This window comes from Melanerpes formicivorus, unplaced genomic scaffold, assembly GCF_026170545.1.
Source record: "Melanerpes formicivorus ecotype bairdi unplaced genomic scaffold, bMelFor1.0.p_v2 SCAF_20, whole genome shotgun sequence".
Lineage (NCBI taxonomy): Eukaryota > Metazoa > Chordata > Aves > Piciformes > Picidae > Melanerpes > Melanerpes formicivorus.
In genome coordinates this window covers 6,467,188-6,491,676 of record NW_027142372.1, presented here as the reverse complement: position 1 = coordinate 6,491,676, position 24,489 = coordinate 6,467,188, and the positions used below count along the sequence as shown (strand labels likewise).

The following is a 24,489-nucleotide window of genomic DNA, read 5'->3' as shown; positions in this document are numbered from 1 at the left end:
GGAGCTGGGCAGGCGGCGGAGGACGGGGCGGGACGCCACCAGGGGGAGCCCGAGCGCGGGCTGCTGCTGCTCGCGCCGGGGGCCGTGAGCAGGTGGCCGGGAGTGTCTGGCGACGCGCGGGCGTTCAGGATTTTCCCTTCCCTCCTGTACGTGTCAAGATGGACATACAGCTTGGTGTCATCCGCAAACTCATCCCTGTCACCGGCAACGATGTTAAGCAGCACTGCTCTCAGTACCGACCCCTTAGGAACGCCACTTGTCACTCGCCTCCCTTTGGACATTGTGCTGTTGAGCACAACTGAGTGCAGCCATCCAGCAGATTCCAGGCACAGCCATGGTCTCCCTGGGGCTGTGTCTCCCTGGTGGCTCGTGGGCCAGCGAGTGCCCCTCCTGCATGCCATTGCCGCGAGGGTGGCACAGGTGAGCAGAGGCCGTGGGCACGCTTTGGCACCCACTGCAGGTGCTCAAGGCCAGAGTAATGGGTGAGCCAAGCGCTGGGCCTTGCCCGGTGCTGCAAAACAGCCCCCGGCTAACCAGGCCCACACTGATCTATAATTCAGGTGCTTGCTCACTCTCTGTAATAGCTTTTCTATTTTTAATGGGAACTGAAGGACCTGTCAAGGTTTTAGAAATATTTTTTTTTCTCCCAGGTTTTGGTTTTATTTGGTAATAATAATGTGGTCTGGGAAGCTCATGGGGCGCTTTAGACCTGAAGTACTTTGGGCCTTCATGAGTGTTTCCATAAGACCTTATTTCTTCATACTTTATGTTTGTGCTAGATAACAGATGGATGAGAACGTGGACTAAGGCAATTGCACTATGTGGTTTCCTGGCAGTGTATGAGGGAGGGTCATAGGGTGGGCCACTGGGTCATCACAAAACCTAGGAACAGAGAATGCACCACAGAGGGCAGGCTGCTGGGCCGAGCAGAGATTTTCAGGTTATTGCTAGGACTTTTGTGGGGGGTCTTGTCTGTCTTTGTGGGAGAGCAGGACTGAATGGCCCGTTACTGGAAGGAGGAGCAGATCATTTGCAGACAACTGGGAGCTGTTTTGTGTTGATCTTGGACATCGACTGTCTCTGTCTTGGCTTCCTTGAGAGCAGTCTTCAAGGTCTGGGGAGATACGCCCAGCTTAAACATTAATCCTTGACAAAATGCCTTTTTAAATGTAAAGCTAACTGTAAACATACAAAGCACTGAACAAAGTATGTCAGAGTTTGTCTTAGCAGACAGAAAATTTTAGATCTAACCAGCCTTAGATTATTATTCATAAATGGTTATTTTCTCATGTGCTAAAGTCATTATGAGTTTGCTCTCATGTTAGCCTCATCGTAGCCTTTATCACTGAGACGCAATGCTTTGCTTTATGTTTCTTGCTGTTTCTCAATACACTTACCTGGCAATAATTAGTACATGTCATCTCAACATAGCATTGGGTTAGCCAAATAGCCTGGGATTTGAGGGTTGTTTCTACTCTCTGATTTCAGAAGGGGAGGTGTGTTTAAGCAACTGCTGCATGCAGCGAGGGGAGCCTCAAGGTACGGGCTGGGCTGGGTGTGCAGTTGGTATTAAGTAGTTGCACTTGAGAGATTACTTTCTCTTGGTATTTTGTGTGTATTGGAAGCTGTTACATCCTTGTTTGAATGCCTTTTTGGGATACAAACTCAGAGTTTAACCAGTAATCTTAAGAGCTATTTGATAGGTAGGTTCAGGAGCTCTTTTTTTCTGGACAGAAAAATGAAACATTTGTGGGACCACCACAAAAACCTGCAGCCAAAATTACTAGCTTTTAATGCAACCGGAGCAAGGTAAAGAGACTATCTGATCTATTGCCTGTGGCATTTTCTCCAAACCCAGTTGTTTCTCCGTAGCAGAAATATCTTGCCCAACTGGGATGCAATAATTTAAAAGCAAGTGAAGGAAACTGCAGCTGCTCAGCTGAGTCAGCCAAAGGTAAGCTCTGCAGGGGAGAAAATGGCTTTTTATTATCTTCTAGTGGCAAAATTACTACAGCAGCCTGCAGGAAAAGATTAGATTATAATGCTAACAGAAACATCTGTTAAAATCTGAGCTCAGTATATGTTTAGTGCATGTTTTTTTAAAAAACAAACATGACACTTGATAAAATTATTTTGGATAAAACTCAATATTGACATTCAGTTTGGGATGTTAGGAACCCAGTGCAATCATATGATAGAGAATGGTTTTAACTAACTGAATACACAGGGCATTTCCTCAGTGGATCAGACAGCTTTTAGCTATGGAGATTTTACTGACTTGAGCTTGGAATACTCCTGTTACTTAATGAGTGAATAAGTCAACATGTGTTCATTATGCAAATTACCTGTAAGCATGAACAACCTCTGTCCTAGGCTCTGTGAGAGTGTGGTGTGCATGTAGGGATGAATGTTTGTCTGATTTGGCTCCAGCTGATTTGGATTCAGCTAATCAGCCTATTGAAGAAATTTATGAATTGATTTGTGTCTCTGAAGCCCTAGCAGTATTATTTTGTAGAATTTTGAAATTAGGTGCTTCCAAGTCTGATGGTACAGAAACCAGAGCTCTGCTCAGCTCATTCTGAAACTTTAGAGCATCCGTTTACATCACCAGTCCACGTCTAAAATGCCAGGCAATCCTGTTTCAGAGGGTCGTTGTGTCCTTGGGGTTTCTCTCAGCTCATGTGTGGGAAGTTACTCACTTCCTGAGTTGTTCCTGGGAGCCTGACTGCAAAACGATTGTCAGAGGGATGAAATTATTCCTGAAAGCAACCTTGAGACTTGTTTGTTCCTCTGCCTTTTGCATAAGAAAGTAATATGCAGCCAATGTGGTTTTGTTTTTACAACGGCATTGCTGTGCTTTGCATGTGGGCAGCACTTTATTCTAAGGATCTCGAAGTGTAGCATGAATGAGAGGGTTTGTACCCTCCTTACAGAGAGTAAAACTGAAACTTGAAGTTACACATAGTCATATACAGTTTGATCCCTGGAATAGGAATAGTGGATTATTTGCAATTGTTTTCAGCATCAACGGGCTCTGTCTCAGAGTGAATCACTTGGGAGACTGAGTCCCCAGAGCTCCTGACTCACTACCCCGTGTGCCACCACCCCCACCACAGGGTCATGTCCCAGCTCAGAAATCTCAGTGATTGTTACAAAAGTCATGTGCAAGGAGCAAAAAACACTTAGGTTTGCAGATTCTGAAATTGCAGGTTTGTATCATAAGATACTCTGTGCTGTTTGTGTCTTTCCCTTTGCAATGGACCGAAAATTATTGTGGATGTGGGAGAATGGTTTGAGACACAGGGAGCCTAGCCTTTGCCCCCCGGGGGTCGACCGAGGCACTTTGGGACCCCGGAGACTCTCCAGTCACGGCACCGGGCATGCGTTCCGCTGCCGAGACGGGGCGGGTGGCTATTTTTGGCAGCCGTGGGAAGCTATAAAAGGCGCCACAGTATGGCAAAGGCGGGGGGGGAAAGGCGACTGGGGGCTCGGCTACTGAGTGTCAGCTAGCTAGGTGCGTGGGAGAGGAATTGCCGGGGAAGTTTTGTTGTTGGAATCCGCTGTGAGACTGACTAGTCCACTGTCGCAGACAGCTAGAACTGCTTGAGGGGTTTGCCGAGAAGCGGCTGGCAGAGCTTGCTGCCAGTGTCATCCCAGCTGCCGTGGGCGCGACGGATGCTCCCTATAGAGCGGACCGCCGCCGTATTCATACCTGCTGCCTGTTAAATAAAAGCGGTTTGGTACTTGGCCCCGCTTGAGTCTCAACTCTGTTCCCGATAATGTTAAGTCGCACTGAAAGATACAATTGCACAGCACTCAGGAGTTAAGCCCAGCCGCCCCCAGCACCTCTGAAATTTGAGGACAAGCTGGAAAGCAAGGGGGTTCAACTTCTGCCAAATTATTCACCGCTGGATCGTGACACCCTTCCCAGCTTGGACCTTCAGCCCTATTCCTCGCTTATGTGCATGGCCTTTGCTTAGAGCTGGAACTGAAGTCGTGAACAGCCAATACTGACCAAGCAGGTAAACAGCAGAGGCCAAATTCAATGTGTTTAAATACACAATAACTATTTGCTCTTAGTTGAGTGCTAGGGAAAAGAAAGATCTCCCCAGTACAAAAGATGTGTGGTTGTCAGCACTATGAGAAGGGTTTGAAATCCATGTTACCTTCAGGCTATATGCTGATATTTGAGATAAGCCTTGACTGCTGTTTGTGCTCTGAAGGCATAAGGTATTTTGCTTCCCTCTGATTTTCTGTGATGATTAGCAGTGGTGAAACATACAGTGGGAGAGGAATGCTGGGGCTTTCTCTGCTAAGCCAAATTCAGTTTTAATAGTTTGTTCTCTTCACAGTGGTCTGTAACTGTACTCACGAAGTGGTTAGAAGATTTGATACAAGGCTTAGTAAGAGTTTTAATTTGTTTTGGAAAAGCATGTTATTTGTTGATTTACAGCCCCCTTCTTAACTGTAAAATACTCAGTATTTTGTCACCAAACTGTTCTATATGTGATGTCAGTGGTGTGCATTCTGTTCTGTATGATAGACTATACTGTGAGTAGGAGGCATGATAAAACTTGAAACTAAAGACATGAGCAAACCAAATACACTGATTTATGCTTGTGGGGTTGAGGGGAGAGTGTTCAGGAGCGTGGTGGATGTCAGAGGGACATGCTGAACCTCTGGTGCTGCGTGTTCACACAGTACTAAGTGGGAAGCTGCTGCCACCAGGACTGTGGATGCACCTTTCCTTGTGCAGAAACATTCCCATCATCCCTTACAATGACAGCTCTTTGGCTTCTCCCATGTGGGCTGTTGGGTTGAAGGTTAGCAAGGACATGTAGCTGAAAAGCGAGCAGGTGCAAGTAAGGAAGGAGCTGTGTTGTTTCAGTAGAAAAGCCTTTTTTTAAAATCCAGGTTACACAGTCTCAGTTTTTTTCAGGATGTGTCACTAACCCATGCTTTCTTTCATACTTAACAGCACGAGCTTCCTGTACGTTTTCTGAGTGGCTTGACCAAGTCCTTTGGTCACTGTGAGTCTCTGGGGTGCACCCAAGAACTGCCCAGTACATGGATGTACAAGAGGGAAAACTCAGACCTTTGTTGTCATCAGAGGAGTGGTATGGGTGAGTATGCAGTGAAAGACAAGTAGCAGGTTTCATATGCTGCTGGAACGCTATTTCTGAGTAGTGTTCCCCCGTAATGGGCAAAAGTTCTGATCAATATATGAAAGAAGAAGGTGAGAAAGAGGTGAGGTAAAAGTGTGAAATGCCAGAACTGTGAGCAGCTGCAGGAATTCAGTGCAGAGAGGGGTGTTATTTTCAATGTTAATTGTATGTTTTTCCTTTAATATAAAAAAGAGGTGTGTCTAAAAAAGCTGCTGAAAGCTGTGGGAGAGTACTGCGCTTCTTGGGGTCAGCTTTCCTTTCAGAATAACACTATTCTGTGCGTGATCCTCAGCTGAACTCTTTTCTTGCTATTGCTATTCTCTTTAACCAGTGATCTCATAACCAGTGTGCTTTTATTGCACAAGATAAATCACAGTGAACAGTCAGGTATTTCAAACACTAAACTTAGGTGTGGATTAGGCATTTCCAATACTAAGGTGGAGAAAAGACCACGGAGAACAAGAGTGTGATAATCATCAGTTAATTTAAAAAGTTGTAAATATGTTCACCTATGATTGACTGGTGAGTCAAAGACAGATAAAGGAGTTTCATTCATAAACTCTGCTTTGCTCATGGGTATAGCTTCTGTTTATGAGAAGAACATGCTTTAGTCTTGTGCCATTGGAGTTGCTACCTGGGCTGAGTGCAGAAAGGAAAAAAATTGTCTCTGTGTGAGGGACCTGCGCCTTGCTCCACACCAATGCTTTTTGTGCAGGAAGGCATCTGTGATTGCCTGGGGAGGTTCTGTGCATCAAGTGTATAGTGCAGAGAGCTGTGAAAAAGGGAAAGGCCAATAAAAAGGAAATCCACATTTCCTTTTGTATTCTTCAAATATAAGAGAAAACAGAAAGGCAGTGTGTTGGGGTTTTTTTTTCTGTTCTCATTATGTCCTTCTGATATCCTAGGAAACAAGAGAGCAAATTTCAGCTTGGCTTGGATCTCCACCATTGGCATGATGGATCTATAAATGAAGCAGTGCTGAGCTGAAGGAAGAGCCATAGGGATTTTTCACCAGATGGAAGAAGCCTATTTGCTTTTAGAGAGTATATTAATGCCGCAGTTGTGCGAGGGTGTGGAGATGTGACATAGGCTAGGGTGTGGTGCGTGAAAGATGCAGAAAGCTTTGGGTTTTGTTTTCTGGTTGTGGTTTTGGGGTTTTGTGTGTCTCAGAATGAAGTATTATCTTCTCTAACCTCAACCCTGAAGAGCAGCTGCAGGCTGGCAGGGGAAGGTACTGCAGTTTGGCTCATAATTTGGTCTGTCTGGGGAACCTGAAGATACACAAGTCCACAGCACTGAATGCGATGCATCCCAGAGTCCTGAGGGAATCAGCTGATGTAGTTACCAAGCCGCACTTCATGATATTTGAACAGTCGTGGCAGTCCCTGGTGACTGGAAGAAAGAAAACATGACACCCATTTGTAAAAAGGGTAGAAAGGAGGACCCTGGGAACCACCAACCAGTCAGCCTCACCTCTGTGCCTAGGAATATCATGGAACAGATCCTCCTAGATGACATGCTAAGACACATGGAGGACAGGGAGGTGATTCCAGACAGTCAGCTTTGCTTCACTAGGGGCAAATCCTGCCTGTCCAACCTAGTGATTTTCTGTGATAAAGTGATCTCTCTGGACTTGTGCAAGGCCTTTGTCATGGTCCCCCACAACATCCTGCTTGCCAAGTTGGAGTGATACAGATTTGATGGGTGGACTGTCCAGAGGATAGTGGTCAATGGCTTGAAGTCCAGATGGAGAGCAGTGATAAGTGGTGTCCCTCATGGATCTGTACTGGGATCTATACTGTCTAATATTTTTACTGATTATGGGGCTGGAGCACCTCTCCTATGAAGACAGGCTGAGGGAGCTGGGGTTGTTCAGTCTGGAGAACAGAAGGCTCTGGAAGGAGACCTAATCATGACCTTCCAGTACCCAAAAGGGGGCCTACAAGGAGGCTGGAGAGGGACTGTTTATGAAGGCCTGCAGTGATAGGATGAGCGGCAATAGCTTCAAACTAGAGAAGAATAGATTTAGACTGGATGTTAGGAAAAAGTTACAACAGATTGCCCAGAGAGGTGGTTGAGGCCCCATCCCTGAAGATAGATATTCAGGGTGAGGCTTGATAGAGCTCTGGGCCACCTGATGTAACTGAGGATGTCCCTGCTCACTGCAGGGGGTTTGGACGAGATCATTTATAGAGGTCTCTTTCAACCCAGGTAATTCTATGATTCTGATGGAATTCATTAGCTTGGGAGCTCCCACAAATGCCTCAGGCTGTGTACCTCCTCATCCACCCAGTTTGGGAGAATCTCTTACCATTAGTGCATCCATTAGCCTTCATTAATACAATTAGCATAATAGCAATTAGGATTCATTATTCCCTACAAAAAGATAAAGCCAGTAATACGTATCTCAGACTCAAATTCCTCAGTGCCTTGTTTTCTGATTATTTTGGAGTTGTTTGCTCTTTATATCTTTCCATCTCCTAGGAAAGAAGAATGCCACTTAATTGTAAAATTGTTTGGGTCAATGAAATGCACTGTGATGATCTTTCATGCATGCTAAATAGGTGAATTGATCTATGGGACCCACACAGCTCAGCCAGCCACTCAACAGTCCAAACTGTGAACTTCATCTTCTTCAAGCAAAAAAGCTACTTAGTTTCCCTGTGTTGAAGACTTTTTATAATAGCAATAAGACAACTCTAGAGAGAACCATCTAATATTAACTCCAGGGAGTAATCATCTAATCACAATCTGGGGGTGATTTGAAGCACTCATCTGGACCAAATGCCTCACAACACCCCAGGAGTGGTTTTATTGCATGATAGCAGTACCCCATTGAGCCTTATTGCTTAATTAAAAACAAATTCCCAAGTAATTTTTTTGCCTTTCCATAAAAACACAGTAGTACATAGCATGTATAAAACATCCATTAAATGATGGTAGATGCAAATTTACATTGTGAGATACAATCCGTTTCTTTACCACTTGGGGTTGAAGTTAAATGTAAAACCATTTCCTGTAATCTGTGCACTGCTGTGTTTAGAGAGGAATAAATATGGGAAAGAGAGGTTCATTGTAGGATGCCTTGTTTTTATTAACTGATATGTTTGGTCTCCTTAGAAAGGAGTTAAAATTTATCATCCATCTTGCAGACACAATAGTCACTCTGCTTCCTCCTGGAGATTTTCTCAGCCTGCAGTCATTTCAGTAGGAATCCTGTGTTATCTGTCCAGGATTTCCATTTCTCTCTAAGCAGAGAGAGCACAAACAGTGCAGGTGATGTGTTTGGGATACCTCTAGCATGCTATACCTGGGTGCCCTTCGTGGGTTTTGTAGTCTAATGCAAATTAAGCTTGGTAGATGCATAGTAGAGCCACTTTTCATGGGTTTACTGCACAGCTGACCCCTGCCTGCAGTGGGTGCACCACTGAGATGTCTCCACCACCTGCAGGTTGTCTGGGACCACTGCCACAACTGTGGCTGCTCTGCAAGGGACCCAGACCACAAATAGGAGGAGTATAAAAGTAGTTTTTGTTCATGTTGAGGCATCCCTTAGCATCACAACTCACAGCTCCCTTTCCCCTTTACAGAGTGCTTTCATAGCACCGAAGTGATCCCCAAATGTAATGCTCCCCTGAGTACTGTTCATATATTACAGGCAAAAGAAGCAAATCCAAGTTTTTAAGTATATGTCCAAAAATCATACAGGCAGCACTGGAGGCACAGCTCAGAAATCCTGGCAGCCAAGGCTGTAACTGGGCTTATGGACACTGAAGTAAATGGAGGAAAAAGGGCTGGTATGACCCGTTCCTGATTTGTTAGGCTGTCTTTTATTAATCAGTGAAGACAAGCTTGCAAGTGTATCTTTCTTTTTAAAATAAAAAGCTTCTGCTTCTGCTGCCTCAGATCAGTCTGAAAGAGTGGCAAGAGTGTGTGTGTATTTTAAAAGAGTTCTGTAGTAACTTGGGACATTGCCAGGTCAGGAAAAGACATGAAAGGATCTGATAGCTTTCTTCAACAATCAACGTTTTTACCTGAAGTATATCTGCTGGCTTTATTAGGAATGCCATTATCTTGCTTTGATCTGACTCTCTAGGACCAGCTGCTCATACAGCTGACACAGAGCAAGTGGCCAGCAAAGGAAAACCCTAATAGGTTTTAATACCTTCAGTGAACAATGTATCTTTGTCTCAGATGTATGTCATTTTACAAAGGCTTTCATCTTAAAGTACCATGGAGATGGCTGTATGCAGTAGGACGAGCATGCCCTGCTGGCTAAGGGGCAGGGTTTTAGCAGACTTGCTGTCAGACTTGATCTGCCCTGTCCCACTGATCTGTATGGAGCTGCAGGGAGGTCAGCAATGCTTCTTGCCTGTCCTGCCTGTGGAGCAGCGGCCACTGGCACTGCTACATCCTGGATGCATCTGCAGGGCAATGGATGGGAGCAGCCCTGGAGCAGGGCTTGAGAGAGCAGCCATGCTAGAGCATCTCCCACTCTATCATTGGTTGTTTTCTTTTGGCAAGTAGGTTTTGAAGCAGAACAGGGAGTTTACTGTTCAACAGAGTGTGAAAAAACAGCTGTTCCTTACCTCATGGCAACCAGTCACACTGGGCAGCATCATGCTGCTGTGATAGCAAAGGCTTGCACCGCATGTGTGGCTTGCTCTGAGTGACTGCAGCAGTGCTCAAGGATTTTCAGTGTACAAGCCTCACCTATTATTTCATCTAAGCACATATTTTTAAGCTTTAAGACATTGAGTAAGCATGACATTATATTTGCATTTATTTGGCCTTTTAACAAGATGAGGCAATAAGATGCATCCATTGATGGTTCTGGGACATGTGTGACTTCCTCTAAGAGGATATAATTCCATGAAGGAAACAAATAGTGTGATAGCTTAGCAGTTGGAAATTTCTGGCTTAGTTTGGTTCTGTTTCCTGATTTCATTTTGACATGGTAAGCAATCCAGAAAATATATTTGCAGTGAGGAGAATTCAGTTGTTATGGAAACATCTGAGAAATGCAGCTGACATAGGCTGAGGCATGCACTAGATTAGCAGTATGCACAGATACAGTTAAAAGGCAAGTTCATGTAAGGTAAGGGAGCAGTTTCTAGGCACTGTCTGCTTCATAGGTGCTTTTTCTGTAGGAGCAAGGATAAAAACCAAACCACCAAAACACTTCAAAAATGTGAGCATGTGGCTCCATCTGGTGGTACAAAAGCAAAATATGTTGCCCTTGGCATAGACGGTGAGGGGATTTTTCTCTTAGCTGCCACAAAAGCAACAATAACAAAAAAGACAGCAACAGTAATAAATACCTGTGCCTCAGAGCCAACCCACAAGTGATTAATGTAGTTTTCCTCAAACTACAAACCATTCTGCTGTGTAGGAAGAAAACTGTCTTTGGAAAGAGCTGTCTCAAGGTGTGACCCCAAAAGTGGCTTGTTTTCCAAAGCATGGCACTGCTGTGCTACACAAACCCAATCTTTGATCAGAGCATGGACTGTACAGAGAAGCTTGATGCCTGTGCAGGTGCTGTTATTACCTTCTGCTTATAGCTCTATGGTGTTTTTCTTTGTTTTCCCTGCCCCAGCAAAAGCAGCTAAGATTTGTGGTATGTCTTCCTGGAATTGTTAGCTGGGTAGGACTAGGAGTAGGAATGATAAGTTTTGAGGTAGATTGCCAGAAGACAAAAGAAAAACCAGTTATATTACTTCATCAAAGAGTGACTGTTGTAACAGTCCACATTGGGCATGCCTAACTGAGCTTGATTACTCAATTTGTTCACCTTAGTAACTCGTTTTAATTGGAAGTCATTGTTCAAAACCAGAAGATGTTATCATTCTCTGAGTAAGTTTTGGGTTTTCAAAGTAATCCTAAAGAATTGCCCCAACTTTGTGGCTTTAAAAAACCCAATACTGACCCCAAAACTCAACAACAAACCAGAAACAAAGGTAATCACCTTGATGCAGTGCTGTCCTAAAACTGTTGTTCACAAATCATTGCAAATAGAAGGTATGGCACTCTAAGTGCAAAATTAAAAATGTGGATTGTGTGTTTGATTTTACTTCTGTGTACCTTGAATCTAGGATATAAGGGACCCTGTATTCTTTGTATGAAGCATTAGATTTCAGTCCCACTCCTGCAAGGCAGAAATGAGAATGAAGATGAGGGAACATGAAGTTAGTGTCACCGCTGCTTCTGCCCATACTTGTGTCACCCTTCCAGTAATACAAATGATGAATTATATGCATGCAGCACTTATCCATGGGGAGGGTTGTGTGGAGACCTTCTTGGAAAGAGTGTGTTCATGTGTGTCCACCTTCTGTATGCCAGAGAATCATATCACAAAAATCATCCCTAAAGTAAGCAACTAGCAAAGGCTACTTGTCGTGGCCTCAGCAAGGCTGTGGATTGAAACCAGAGGCAGAACCAGCCTTTACTCTTCCATGTGGTTCTTGTAAGATCCCATATAGAGGGAAGCATTTTAAATGGCCACAGTCTGTGCTGATTAATATGATTGCATCCTCCATGGCTTGCATTTAGTGTTCCTAACTTGTCTCTGCAGTCAGAGATCACTGGACTTCCCCTTGGCACTACCTGAGGTTTCCTTCCTATGTTTTTTTCCCCCCTCTGCTCCCTATATTTAACCTGCAGCTTCATCCTGTTTCATTTCATCATGGTAACACACTTGAATTTGTAGAGTCCTCACCTCTCTATATCCTGTGAGTTATTCTAAAGGGATGTACTCAATTTTTCTGAAAGATGTCACAAGGGTAACACCTTTCACTGACACTGATAGAAAATAAAAACCACAGACCTTGTATTAGGAAGTACAAACCCACAACAGATCCTGCCTGGAGTGTTGATAAACCAGATCTTCTGCAAGACATCTGGAGATTGTGTTTGCAGATTCTCAGCCAGCTTGTTTTGTAGTCATTGTTACCATAATTCAGGTTAATGTTGTTGCCACTTTTTACTTGCTAAAACACATGTGGTGCTTTATTGCTGAAAAAAAGTGGCTGCCATGGAACAGAAGTTCTTTTAAAACCCTACTTGGAAGTTTGCTGTTTGGAGAAACAAATGCCAGATCAATTGTCCTAGCTCTGAACTGCCATTCTGAAACTGCAGCTGTGAAAAGAGATTACTTGGGTACTGTGATGGGGAGCATGTTAGAATCTGGATTGAGAATTATGTAGCAATAGAGACCTAAAACAACAAGTGGAACAAGTAAACTTTTAGCTTTTCCTGCAAAGATTTGCTTAACAAATAGTAGAACCCAAGTGAGAATGTTCATGCCATGCTCTAACTCTCATTTGAATTTTTATAGCTGGTATAATCTCTGATATATGATCTTGGAAATAGGATCTCATAACAGAAATGCCGAGTCCCTTGACTATTGCCTCACAACAGAGAGTTGCTGCAATAGGCTGCAATTCTGAGACGAGTTTCCAAGGCTGGCTTATGTCTGCATATCATCACTCAAATGGGTCTGTGCTGGGCTCTTCACATCATTTGAAGGTATTTTTGTGTATGTGATCAGCCATCTGCAGCTGTTCCAGTAATGTCAGCCTTCTCAGTATAACAGGCACAATCCAGTGTATCCTTATCCACTGAAATCATAGACTCAATAAGGTTGGAAAAGACCTCAAAGATCATCAAGTCCAACCCATCATCCAAGACTAAACCGTGGCACCAAGTGCCAAGTTGTCACAGGGAGAGGCTCAGAGCTGGGACACACAGTCATGCCTGGAGAAAAGGAAGCTCAGGTGTAACCTTATGGATCTCTACAACTACCTGAAAAAAGGTTGTAGCAAGGGGGGTGTCAGTTTCTTCTCTCATGTACTAAACGATAGGAGAAGATGAAATGGCCTTTAGTTGCACCAAGGCAGGTTTAGTTTGGATATTAGGAAAAATTTCATCCCCAAACAGATTGTAAATCCCTGGAACAGGCTGCTCAGGAAAGTGGTTGGATCACTAGTCCTGGAGGTATTCAAAAGACATGGAGATGTGGTATTGAGGGACCTGGTTTAGTGGTGGACTTGGCAATGCTGAATTATGGTTGGACTTGATGATCTTAAAGGTCTTTTCCAACCTAAACAATTCTATGAAAAGCAACAAATAGCTTCTTTTAATTTTCCCCCCCCTCTTTCTGTCCTTATTGTTCTGTATTTCTGTGGTGGAAATGGAAGTTCCCAAGGACCCTGGGCTACAGGATTCCATGTGCCAGTGCTCTTTTCTCTCTCATTATCATATGCTTGCAATCACACTCTAATTTTTGAAATAAAAAACCTGCAGGATTCTTTATTGGGACTATTAAAACTTCAATCTTCATTATTTAGGATGGCTACTTACCTTTTGCTCAATGAAGCCATAACGCAACAGCTCCTATAAAAACTATCAAAATGGCTGCTGTGGCAGTGAGGAGATTTTCCTCCGTGTAAAATAATCCTCGGTGAGTGAGACATAACTACCATTTACATTAATTAGGCAGCCATATAATGGGGTGTTCAATAGCTATTACACCATTTAAATTCTTCAGTGAGCACCTCAGCCACCCAAGAACTATCCAGCTGAACATTTCTGAGTCCATAATTTTGAAATAATCCTTTAGAGGAAGAATCTGCATGGCAGGCTGTGCAGACCGTTTCATTAACAAAAAGAAACTCAGATTTATGGGATTATTTTAACAAGTGCATAACCCTGTTTCTCCCTCCCAGAGTAACAGTGCTAGTCATTCATTTTGGGGCAGATACTGAGTATACACTAAATGGATGACCAAGGAACTTGTAGCCAGAGGTCTGCATTAGCAGCCAGACTCACATACAAAACAAGCATGCTTCCTAAACATGCTCTTACAACCCTGCAGCCTGAGAGCTATGTGGCTCAACTGAGAAGCCCTGACTCATGGGTAAGTGAGTGTAGCTGAGCTTGAGGCTTTAAGTCTTAACTTTTGCCTTTAACAAGTATATGAAGACTTTAGCATTTATATTTAATTTTGGTTATTAATTTCAATTTTGTGAGGTCAAGCCAAAGTCTTTTGGAATTTCTGGTAATGCCATGCTTCCCAGAAACTATTATATGAATATTAGAATTAATGTTCTAACTATATTATTGCATATTTTAGTATATTTAGTGTGCACAGCCAAGATTAGTGTCTCAGTCAAAAGTGTGCACAGATGTCATGAAGCTAGGATCTCATTCTGAGAGCTGAAAGAAATAAGGCTGAATTTACTAATACACCAGGAAGAGATTTCTATTAACAGGCCTGTACTGCAAGTCTTCAACAGGCTGTTCAGGTGCCTGTAGAAGGCCATGGTTGTTAGAAGATTGGTCAGTGCCTGAAAGTATATGAAAAGGAAGTGTTTTAAATCAGTGTTGTTTGGTAATAGTTAGGTGCTATAGGAATAGTTCCTAGCAGAATGAAAAAAAAAAGTAATAGCCTGAAAATAAGATGGGGGATAGGGCACTATAGACTGTAAAGTTTAGGTTGTACCTTTTCCTTCAGCATCCTGGTTCAAACCTATCAGTTCTGTTATTTTAATCAATTGTATACTCATTTATTTCCCCTCTTAATGGTTATGAGGTATTGTTCCTTAACTGATTATTACAATAATAGAACACAGTAGAGAGCTCTCTTACCAGGGAGAACTGTTAGTTCAGCATGAAATGTTTGGGTTCTCTGTAGTTCTGTGTAATCCCTGTCCGACAGGCAGAATGAGCATAGCTAAGCATCAAAACCCCTCTGTAGGGAGAGTGCCAGGTACTGGCTTTTTTTTCTGCAGCTCAAATTTGTGTGTACCAGATGTAACTGCTTCTCTCAGCAGCAGTGGATGTATGATCCTCTATTTCTCACATTCACTAATTTAATTAAACCAGTATAGAGGGAAATTTCTGCTTTACCAAAAATACACACTTCTATCACATGCTGTAGGGAAGATTGACTCAGAATTGACATTACTTACCATGGGAATGATAGCATTAAGGAAAGGGGAGCATGAGACAAAGGTGGATCAAGCCTCTGGAACTGGCCATTGTTGATATATAGTTTAATTTGTACATAGGACTATGGCCTGGTGCATGTTCTGGCACAACAAGCTTTGTAAATTCCAGTTTTGTTTGGTGAGTGAAGGTGTTTGTTATATAGGTTAGCTAAGGTGGCTTTACTTACCAAAATCCCATATGCTAATGAGCTCACCGTGGGTGCAAGAAGGCAGGACAGCTGGGGTAAGAGGTGCAGCTGATAGGGATTAGTCTCTCAAAATACTCAGGTGTTTTCTATATCAAGAGAGCTTTTGTTTGGAGTTTTGGTTTTGTTGAAGAGGCCAGCTAGGCATTTGCCTCACCTGTGATGGTGCAGGAGACTGGCCTGATGTAGCTGTTATTGGGGTATTGGATACCTTCTATCCTGCCAGTACAGCTCAAACCTCACATGGCGTGCAGGCTAAAGAAGATGGAGCTCTTGGAGTCAGAAAGGAGAGCTTGTGGAGTGATGAAGCCTTGTACTTGCACCATCTCTGGTAAGATCAATGTGGAGGCAAAGGAAGATTAATTAGGGAAATTAACTGGGAAAAAGGGAGGAGTGCATGGGTTTGGGACTTGTAACTGGAGAATGGGCACATATAACTGCTTTAGTAAGGGGCTGTGGAATCCCCCTGTTTAGATAAACACAGTGTCACTCTGGTTTTGTGAAGACATTCCTGAAAATGTACCTAAGAGTGGTAGTAAATGAAGTTAAATCCACTTGGTGACCAGTCAAGTGTGGTGTTCCCCAGGGCTCATCTTTATCCTGTTTTTATCAATGATCTGGATGAAGGGATTGAGTGCATCTACAGGAAGTTTGCAGTGACATTAATTTGGATGGAAGTCTTGATCAGCTTGAGGGTAGGAAGGCTCTGCAGAGGGAACTTGACAGGCTGTATTGATGGGCTGAGGCTGATTGTGTGATTCAACATGGTTAAGTGCTGGGTCCTGCACTTTGGTCACAACCCTGTGCAATGCTACAGGCTTGGGTAAGAATGGCTGGAAAGACTGGCTTGGGGAATAATGGACCTAGGAGTGTTGATACAGCTGTCTGAACATGAGCCAGCATTGTGCCTACGTGACCAAGGCCAACATCACCCTGGCCTGTATCAGGAACAGTGTGACCAGCAGGACCAGGAAAGTGATTACTCCCTTGTACTCAGCACTGGTGAGACCATGCTTTGATTACTGTCTTCAATTTTGAAGCCCTCACAAGAAGAACATTGAGTTGCTGGAGCATGTTCAGAGAAGGGCAATGAAGCTGGTGAAGGCTCTGGAGAAACAGGTCTGATGAGGAGTGGCTAAGGGAAATGGGATTCTTTAGTCTGGAGAAAAGGAGGCTGAGGGGAGACTCTCTTGCTGTCTACAACTACCTGAAAGGTAGATGATCTCTTCTCCATAATAACAAGCAATACAATGAGTGTAAATGGCCTTAAGCTGCACGGGGAGAGGTTTAGTTTGGATATTAGAAGAAACTTCTTCACTAAAAGGGTTCTCAAACACTGAAACAGGTTCCCCAGGAAGATGCCACTCCTGGAGATTTGCCACTCCTGGAGATGCTTAAAAGATGTGGTACTAAGGAACATGGTTTAGCACCTGACTTGATAGAATTAGATAATGGTAATACTCAACGATCTCAAAACAATTCTGTGATTCTGATGCAAAGGAGCAAGATGGTGTCTCAGGTCTAATCAGTACAGTGGGTCCTACCCAACATCACAGTTGTGTCTGAAGTAAATTTTCAAAGGAGTAGAAGGAGGTAGAGAAAAAATACAGCCAGAGGTGTTCACTTTTATGAGGCAAAGGATGCTATTTAAGAAAGGAGTTACAAGCAAAGATGTAATTTATTTCATTGCAAACCTGTTGGTAGCTCTGTGGTGTGTGCTGGTTCTTTGGCATGGTAGAGTGTGAGTCATTTCCATGTTACCCAGTTTCTAAGTAGGTTCCTTCACAAGCAGTGGGTAGTTTAATGCATGCTAGTGAGAGATGAACAGAGAGCCTTGTTCTGGAGAAAGCAGCTGGAACAGGGAGTTGGTTTGAGGAGCTGATGGGTAGATGGCAATACCAGCGATCTACTGGAGTGATTTAGCTTAAGTGACTTACAGGGGCTGTTTGGAACACTTCACTGAATCATTACAAGGCCTTTTCAGGTGATTTACCAACTACAGTAAAGGCATCTTGAATGTCTTGGCTGTTCAGCTGTTATTTTTCATTTGTCATCTCTCTTTATGTGCTACAAGTATGTGATTACCTTGAAGAGACCTTTAAACATCTCTTCAGCACTCTTTGCTGTAAATAACAAATGCATTGCTATTATATATTGAAAGGGACTGCTAGGCATTGTTTGTCTTTTTTGGTTGCTGAAATAGCCACTGCCATTTCCATTTTTTAAACTATGGGAAGGTGCATTGTGTTTGTTTGTCCATATGGTAGACTATGGCATATCCTTCACAGCACAATGAAACATGATTGTGCTCAATTCCAATTTGTATGGCATTCCCATTAACGATGTCTAGTTAAGACATCCATTAAAGACCCTTAATGTTTATTAACTGGACCGTGCCAATAAAGTTCTATTAGCTTCCCCCTATTAATTTAACATGATAAGCATTTAACAGATGTCTTAATTAGATGTTACACTGAAGGCTATGAGCAAAATTAAAATTAGGTCATTGCCCTAAAAGGAAAGTTTCTGCTATGATTTGTGCTGCCACTTAGAAGGAAAAACAAACACATCTCTCACAGCAAACCAGGGGGTTTAATTTCAGAGAACTTTAAGGAGTAATGGGTATTAAGTAGAGTAACTTGTTTCTAACAACTCCAAATGGATCTTGTTCTTGCTTCACAGATAAGAATTCATTAAAAACAGCATCTACTCTTGAAGTGCCTAAGTGTGTATATCTGTATTTTCAAAAGCTTTCCCAGTGTTTCTTTCCCCTAGTTTCCCACTGCTGTGAAATGACTGTACTTCCCTGTATACAATACACCTCTCTAGAAAAAACACTGTCCGTTTTCCCATCTCACAGGCAGGTCTTTGTATAATTGCAACAAGGATTTATTTCCGTACCAACCGCATTATTTCCTGCCTTCAAAGGGGTCAGAGGAGCAGTCTGTCATGAAAATCAGTATCGCCCACACTGATTTCAACTGATCAGTCTGGTTTGGCAATGCTGAATCTGGTTTTGTCCAAGACTGTGCCAGGAAGGTGCAGCTTCCCTGTAACTTATCCCAGGAACGGGTGCAGAAAGGAATTGGGAGCTTTGAAGGCAGACTGAGGTCTGACTGGCAGTTGGTGTTTTCATAGGACTCAGGAGGGGTGGTGATAATGAACTTTGGCTTTCTCATGGCAGATAAATGGCTTGTGTGCCTGTAGCACAGTTAGGACCTCAAACTGGAGCTGGCCTCCAAACACCTGTACCAGGCTTTGGTATAGTGTATGTGAGGAACAACTATGTTCTCTGTAAACAAATTGCCCTGTTTGGCTACAAATGCTTGAATGCTGGCAAGGAGAAACTTCTCTTCCTAGATAAAAATCTTTCACTTGATGTGGAAATTGACTTCCTAATTTAAACTGAAATCTACCTTTATAACAAACACCACAGAGGCTTTTCTGTAATAGAAAAATGGTAAGGCTGAGGCACTCAAAGCTGAACGAGTCTCTGCTGGGGCAAGTATAAGGTCTCCACTGCAGCCACTGTTGCAGACTACTGCAAAAGGCAAATATTTATAAAAGGTTTAAACACTACAGGCTTCTTGTTAAAAGTGCTGGTTTATTAAGGGTGGTTAGTGAGTTCAGAAGACTTACCTCATGAAACTTCTGATTTCTTGTGTTCTGGTGATGCAGTGCTCACACTCAAGTGAAATAAATTGCCATCCACATTAACCTTTTAAAAATGGTAGGTCATGTATGTTTTAAAAGAGAAAGGGCATTTTTTGAAAGGTATAACAAAGACACCACATCTAAATATGTATTAAATAAAGGTTAAAGCTCTGTGAATAGAGGTTAAATATTCATAAAGCAATTTTATGGCTAATTGAAACACTGGATTGAATAGGGTCACTTGCATTTTTGAATTTCTAGCATTAAGTGCTTCTCTTTCCTGTAATGTGTTGTGCTCCCTGCACTCTGGCATGACAATATATACTAATATAGACCTATATGATTTAACCTTACCATAACACATTGTTAGCAGTAAGCACCTGATAAGCAAACAGCTTGCAGGGTTGCAGTAACATGCTTAGTATGCCTATTTTTTCATGTAAACATGCTACCTGTAATAATGCTAAACACAGGGAAGGAGGAAGTCAAAAGGTAAAACTTGTCAGTTGAACCAACTTGTTTGCAGGTGCTTGCACTAGTCAGTAGTGTTGATGCTGGCCCAGGAACAATTGTCAAAGCAACTGTCATCAACTACAGTCCCACTGTAAGCATATGATAGGCAGATAAAGACCAGTTTATACAGAAGGTAACAGTAACATTTACCAGTGTTACAAGATAGAATTTTCATTGTGCAAACTTATGATTATGAATTGAATCAGAAGTCAGGCAATCAGTAGTAATCATTTAAGTTTAATAAGGCAGAATGTTACATACAAATAAAAAACCATAAGAAGTTCCAACAGTCTGAGAGACTCCTTTAAAGGCAACACATACCAGTTAATTCTTTAGTAAGAAGCAAAGTTTCAGAAATATTTCATACAGCTATGCTATTTCCCATGTGCCACAGAACCTGATATTTAAACTGCAGGAAAACAGCACACATTTCTATAAATACTTCTGATTTTTCCATAAAATCATAGGTCAATAGTTCCTTTCAACTTGAATTTTTTTGCAGATCGCTCACTTGCTCTAAACTGGAACTTGCTTCCATAGATGTAGGAAATGAACCCATCAATCTCCAAGCTAAATACATTGTGAAGCTTGGGAACAACTGAAAATGTAATAGGGAAGAAATTAACAAAAGTGGACTAAAGCAAGACCCTGTTATGAAATTATAATGATATACCAGAGGATATTATTCACACCTAGACTTGAGGTTTGCCACCTTTCAAGTTTTGTATTCTTTAGCAAGAGAAGAAAAAAGCCCCAATAAAATCTCAGCATTTTAAACTGGAATTACTGAAGTAATGCTCCTTCAGGAGCATGCATTAAATGTTGCAGAGAACATCTAATAGGAATCAGGTGAATAAGCTGCATGCAGAGTCTTATATACCTTTTAATTTGTCCTCTTCAGTGATAATTTTGAAGACATGTTTAAATTCCTGTAGAATGATTCCTGTTATGCCAACATAAGATGGGCATCTTGATTTTGTGACTGGAAGAGATGTATATTAGAAAATTTCAGATGCAGGCAGTTTGTTTGCTCTTCTACAGTAGCCTCATCATTTTAAAGACTGGTTTGCAATATTCTGAAATAATGTGACTACAGTAATCATGAGTAAAACTTGCAACTAAGAGCGTGAGAGTTTCAAGAGCAGTTAAAAAGTAATTGGTAGGATTAAGTAGAGAGAGAATCCATCAACGTATGGTCTCAGCTATGTGGTTCTACATTAATACTGAAAGGAATGTAAGAAGAAGCACTTAAAATACAGGAGTGTCTACTTAACTTCAGGTATAAAAGAAAAGAAACAGAATACCTGTAACAATAGCTCCATGGAGATCAGCTTTTAGCAGTTTGCCCTGAATCGTATGTGGTTGCCTTGAAGAATGTGGGATCAGAAAAAGTTAGGGTTACAAAATGTGACTACTGAAATCATGGTCAGAGCTTACAGAAATAGTAAATATCCTTATCAATTAACTATGATGTTTTGAACAGTAACTCAGTAAACCTGGAAATATCTGCTTAATAAAAACTACCCTAACTTAAAATCTCAACTTACGCATCTGGTTTAAGTCCATGACACAGGTCTCTGATATACTGTTTCCAGAGTTCATGTAGTGGTAGAAAGAGGGTGTATCTGCAGAAGATGACAAAAAGCTTTATACAAGAACTTAATTATATTAAAAAAAAAAGAAAATAAATGGATAGATTACTGAAGTAATCCATATCTCCAAAAGAATTACAACTAACAAGTTTTGTAACCTGCTCTCATTACCTAAATTGTGACGTATACCACTCCAAACAAGAAGTTTGCTTTAAAAAAAAAGTGCAAACTGCATAGGCACTTGTCATATCAACTCAAACTGATGTGTTTTAGGGGATCAAGCTGTGTCTAAGACCAAAAAGATTTCCACTCTTTCCTCCCCACTTACTCCATGTTAGCAACAGCTTGGGCTTTATGCATCATGCATTAGTTTGAGAAACCTGACGCAGAATTGACTTTGGTTACGGGTAGTCGAACTTTAAAAGCTGAAGTCAGACGTAACTGTATTTGGGTGTGATTTTGTGTCATATTTTGGTATACAAAAGGAAGGAGAACAGACAAGAGTGGAGTCACCATCCCTGAAGGTATTCAAAAAGGGACTGGACATGGCACTTGAAGCCATGGTTTAGTAGTCATGAGGTGTTGGGTGACAGGTTGGACTTGACCTTTGAGCTCTTTTCCAACTTTATTGATTCTATGATGAGAACAGTTTTCTGATGGTGAAATGCTACAGAATCTCAGGGTAATACTAAAGGGTTATTAACCTTATATACTAAAGGATTAGTAACCACGTGTACACACTGCTGTTTTTGTAGACTTTTGATGCACTTTCTACTTTAACTACATAAATAGGGAAGGGAAAAAAAAAAGGCTCTTACCTTTGCTGTTCAGGTTCAATTTCAAACAGACGCAATTCTCGCCTTTGCTTGGCAGTAAAACCTTTCGGTTTTTTCCTCTTTTGTTTTGCCTTTTTTTTGGAATAATGCTCAAGAACTACAGCTTTCCGAGTTAATATATCTTGGATAGCTTCATCTTTCATTTTTGGCATACTGCGCTTCAGGAAGGCACTTATAAACGCTTTGGCCTCTTCTGATCCCTGAGGCTAAAAATATTTTAAAAGATACTTTTAAAATACTACATTTTAATTTAATTAAGAACTTGCCGCTGACTCGTAATAGGAATTTGAGATCTACATACAAGTGTCCGTGTGCTGAAACTTCGCGCATGCGGTGCCGAGTTAAGCGTACAGCAGTTCCTAAGAAAACGCCACTGTGTGCGCTTAGCTTGAGGCGGCGCGTTCGAGCGCTAAAGCTAAAAGCAGCGCACCGGGGAAAGCCGTGCCGGCACGCCGCTGCGGGAACAGCCCCACACCCCTTCCTCTGCCTCCTAACAGGGTTTTTATGAGATTGTGAGAGAATATTTCAACGGCCACATAACTCCCACCAGCAACGCTCCCGAGGTGGGAGCTTCGGGCGAGAGGAGCTGCCCCCGAGACCAGCCCCTACGGCTGTCGTGCCGGGCCAGTGCTCCTCGGGCCGTACCTGGAGTTGCGGCTCCCCCGTCTCCTCCGGTGGCAGGCGGCGGTACAGCTCCCCTGCAAGGCATACCGAGGCAGGGCGTCAGGCGGAGCCGCCACAATGCGGGTCCCGGTCGCCCACTGCGCTTACCCTCCATGGCAGCAGCCTTCGCTTCCGGCGCAGATGGTGACGACACTGAGGCGCGCCTGCGTGGCGAGGTGGCTGGCGGGGCTGGCCGCAAGGTGGCGCCTGTGTGGCTGTGGGGCCTTTCGGCACAGCCGCGGTCGTCTGGCCGTGGGAACGGGGCTGTCCTGACGGGGAAAGGATGGCAGGTTGTGCGCCATGGAATTACTATGCGCTGAAAGTAGCTCATAGTAAATCCTACTCTGGTGAAAGCTTGCAGGGGCCCTCAGAGGTGCCAAGGGCAGAGGCAGACCTGGCGCTTCGGTGGTGTTCCCAGCCATGAGGGAACAGGAGCACAGCCCCTTGGCGCTGGCTGAAACAGGCCGAGCTCACTCATGGCTGATCTTCACACCGCTGTCGTGTCCAGCACACTGCCCTTGGCTCCTTTAATGAGCGGTATGGGAGCGTCAGGAGCTGTCGAAGCGCAGGGGGGGCATGGTAAGGGGGAAGCCACCCCATTCCCTCAGGCCTTGTCTGACATCTGCACAACAAAGTCATAAAAGGTAAAGGGAAAGGTGTATTAAAAACCTTTTTGGTAAACGGGAGACAAAGAAAAGGGGGAGGAGTTGTGTGTGTATAATTGTTAGATTCTGCATTTCAGGAGACATACCGTCTTGTTACCATCTCCCCCACTGCTGGCTAGGGTAGTAAATCACACCCTTAACCTCGGATTAGAGAGGCTGTGCTGATTGGACCCTTTTGTGTTCTGGAAGGGGGAGCCTCAGGGCGTACGCTAGTTTCTGGGTTATTGCCTAACATGGCTGGCACTGGTGTTCCAAAGAACTCTGTGTCATAAATCACAAACCATGCTGTTACTGAAAACAGCAAGTGAATTCCCCAACACTGATTTGAGTTTTGAGTAGACATTCATTTTATTTATGGCTGGGCATAGAGTCACTACCCACATGAGAATCTGACTGAGCATTTTACAGAGAATATGTATAAGCATTCTATGCATATTCACTACATTTCTGGGACTTGATTAACATATTAATCAACCTTTCAGAGCCCATTCTTGCAAATGCCTCCTGCACATGTGCATCCCCATACTCTGGCAAATTTTGGGGAAGGGTCTTCAAGAAAAATTCCCCTGACTTCCTCCCACTCTGATGCTCTGATGTTCTTCATCATTCCATTCCCTAGTTCATCACGAGGTTCAGAGAAGTGTGGACTTATTAGTGAAAGTCTTAATTGTTTAGAAGCTTTCTTATCTTCAAGAAAACTGCTGGCTTCACAGTTTATTACCTTTCCTTTCACAATTCATCACCTTCTTTGAGGCCTGCAAAGATGGTGTCTTTCTCTAGCTGTGTTCTGTGTGATCTCAAAAAACCCAAAGGCTAACAAACTAGGCACTTTTGCTGAGTGGTATCAGTGCTGGACTCTGGTTTAGAGGGAAGCCATTGCTAAGATCAAAATTTAAAGACAGGAATGTTAAACAGGGAAGTTACATTGCTTATCACAGCCATAAGGGTCTACAAAAGGTGAAGCCATGGCCGGGGTAGACTGTTAGTTCAGCCATTTAAATTAAGCTAGATAGAGAACATTTAATACTTTTCATTTGTTAGGTGTATGAACAGTCATGTTACTATTACTAGGCAAGTCACAGGTTTGCTTCAGCAGAGATCAGGATGTAAAATTAACATTATTTCTAGCCAGAGTCAGAGGAAAAAAATCTTACAAAATGAAATCTGGTTATTATTTCTCTTTTACACTAAGAAATTCTCTGACTTGGG

The 24,489-nt window shown here is 42.8% G+C and overlaps 1 protein-coding gene and 1 long non-coding RNA gene across 3 annotated transcripts in view; one reads left to right on the top strand and one right to left on the bottom strand.

Annotated features, from left to right (window-relative positions):
* The first annotated feature begins 3,481 nt into the window (after positions 1-3,481).
* Positions 3,482-24,489, top strand: part of LOC137447254 (uncharacterized) — a 44,594-nt gene continuing 23,586 nt past the window's right edge. For both annotated transcript variants that reach the window (XR_010988835.1, XR_010988834.1), the window contains exons 1-2: positions 3,482-4,022; positions 4,979-5,123. This is a non-coding gene — a long non-coding RNA (uncharacterized lncRNA). The remainder of the gene's footprint in view (positions 4,023-4,978; positions 5,124-24,489) is intronic.
* Positions 19,742-22,755, bottom strand: POP4 (POP4 homolog, ribonuclease P/MRP subunit). Its single transcript, XM_068150603.1, has 7 exons — positions 22,724-22,755; positions 22,598-22,650; positions 21,935-22,158; positions 21,072-21,149; positions 20,829-20,890; positions 20,405-20,506; positions 19,742-20,122 (listed from the first exon to the last, which is right to left on the bottom strand). The coding sequence occupies exons 1-7, from the start codon at positions 22,728-22,730 to the stop codon at positions 19,986-19,988; spliced, it is 663 nt and encodes a 220-aa protein (XP_068006704.1). The 5' UTR covers positions 22,731-22,755; the 3' UTR covers positions 19,742-19,985.

What these genes read in the sequence shown, in the direction of transcription:
- POP4 (XM_068150603.1), bottom strand. An exon ending in CATGGACTTAAACCAGATGC is followed by an intron (nt 20,891 to 21,071) that starts GTAAGTTGAGAT and finishes ACATTCTTCAAG; the next exon opens with GCAACCACATACGATTCAGG. An exon ending in CCATGGAGCTATTGTTACAG is followed by an intron (nt 20,507 to 20,828) that starts GTATTCTGTTTC and finishes CATCTCTTCCAG; the next exon opens with TCACAAAATCAAGATGCCCA.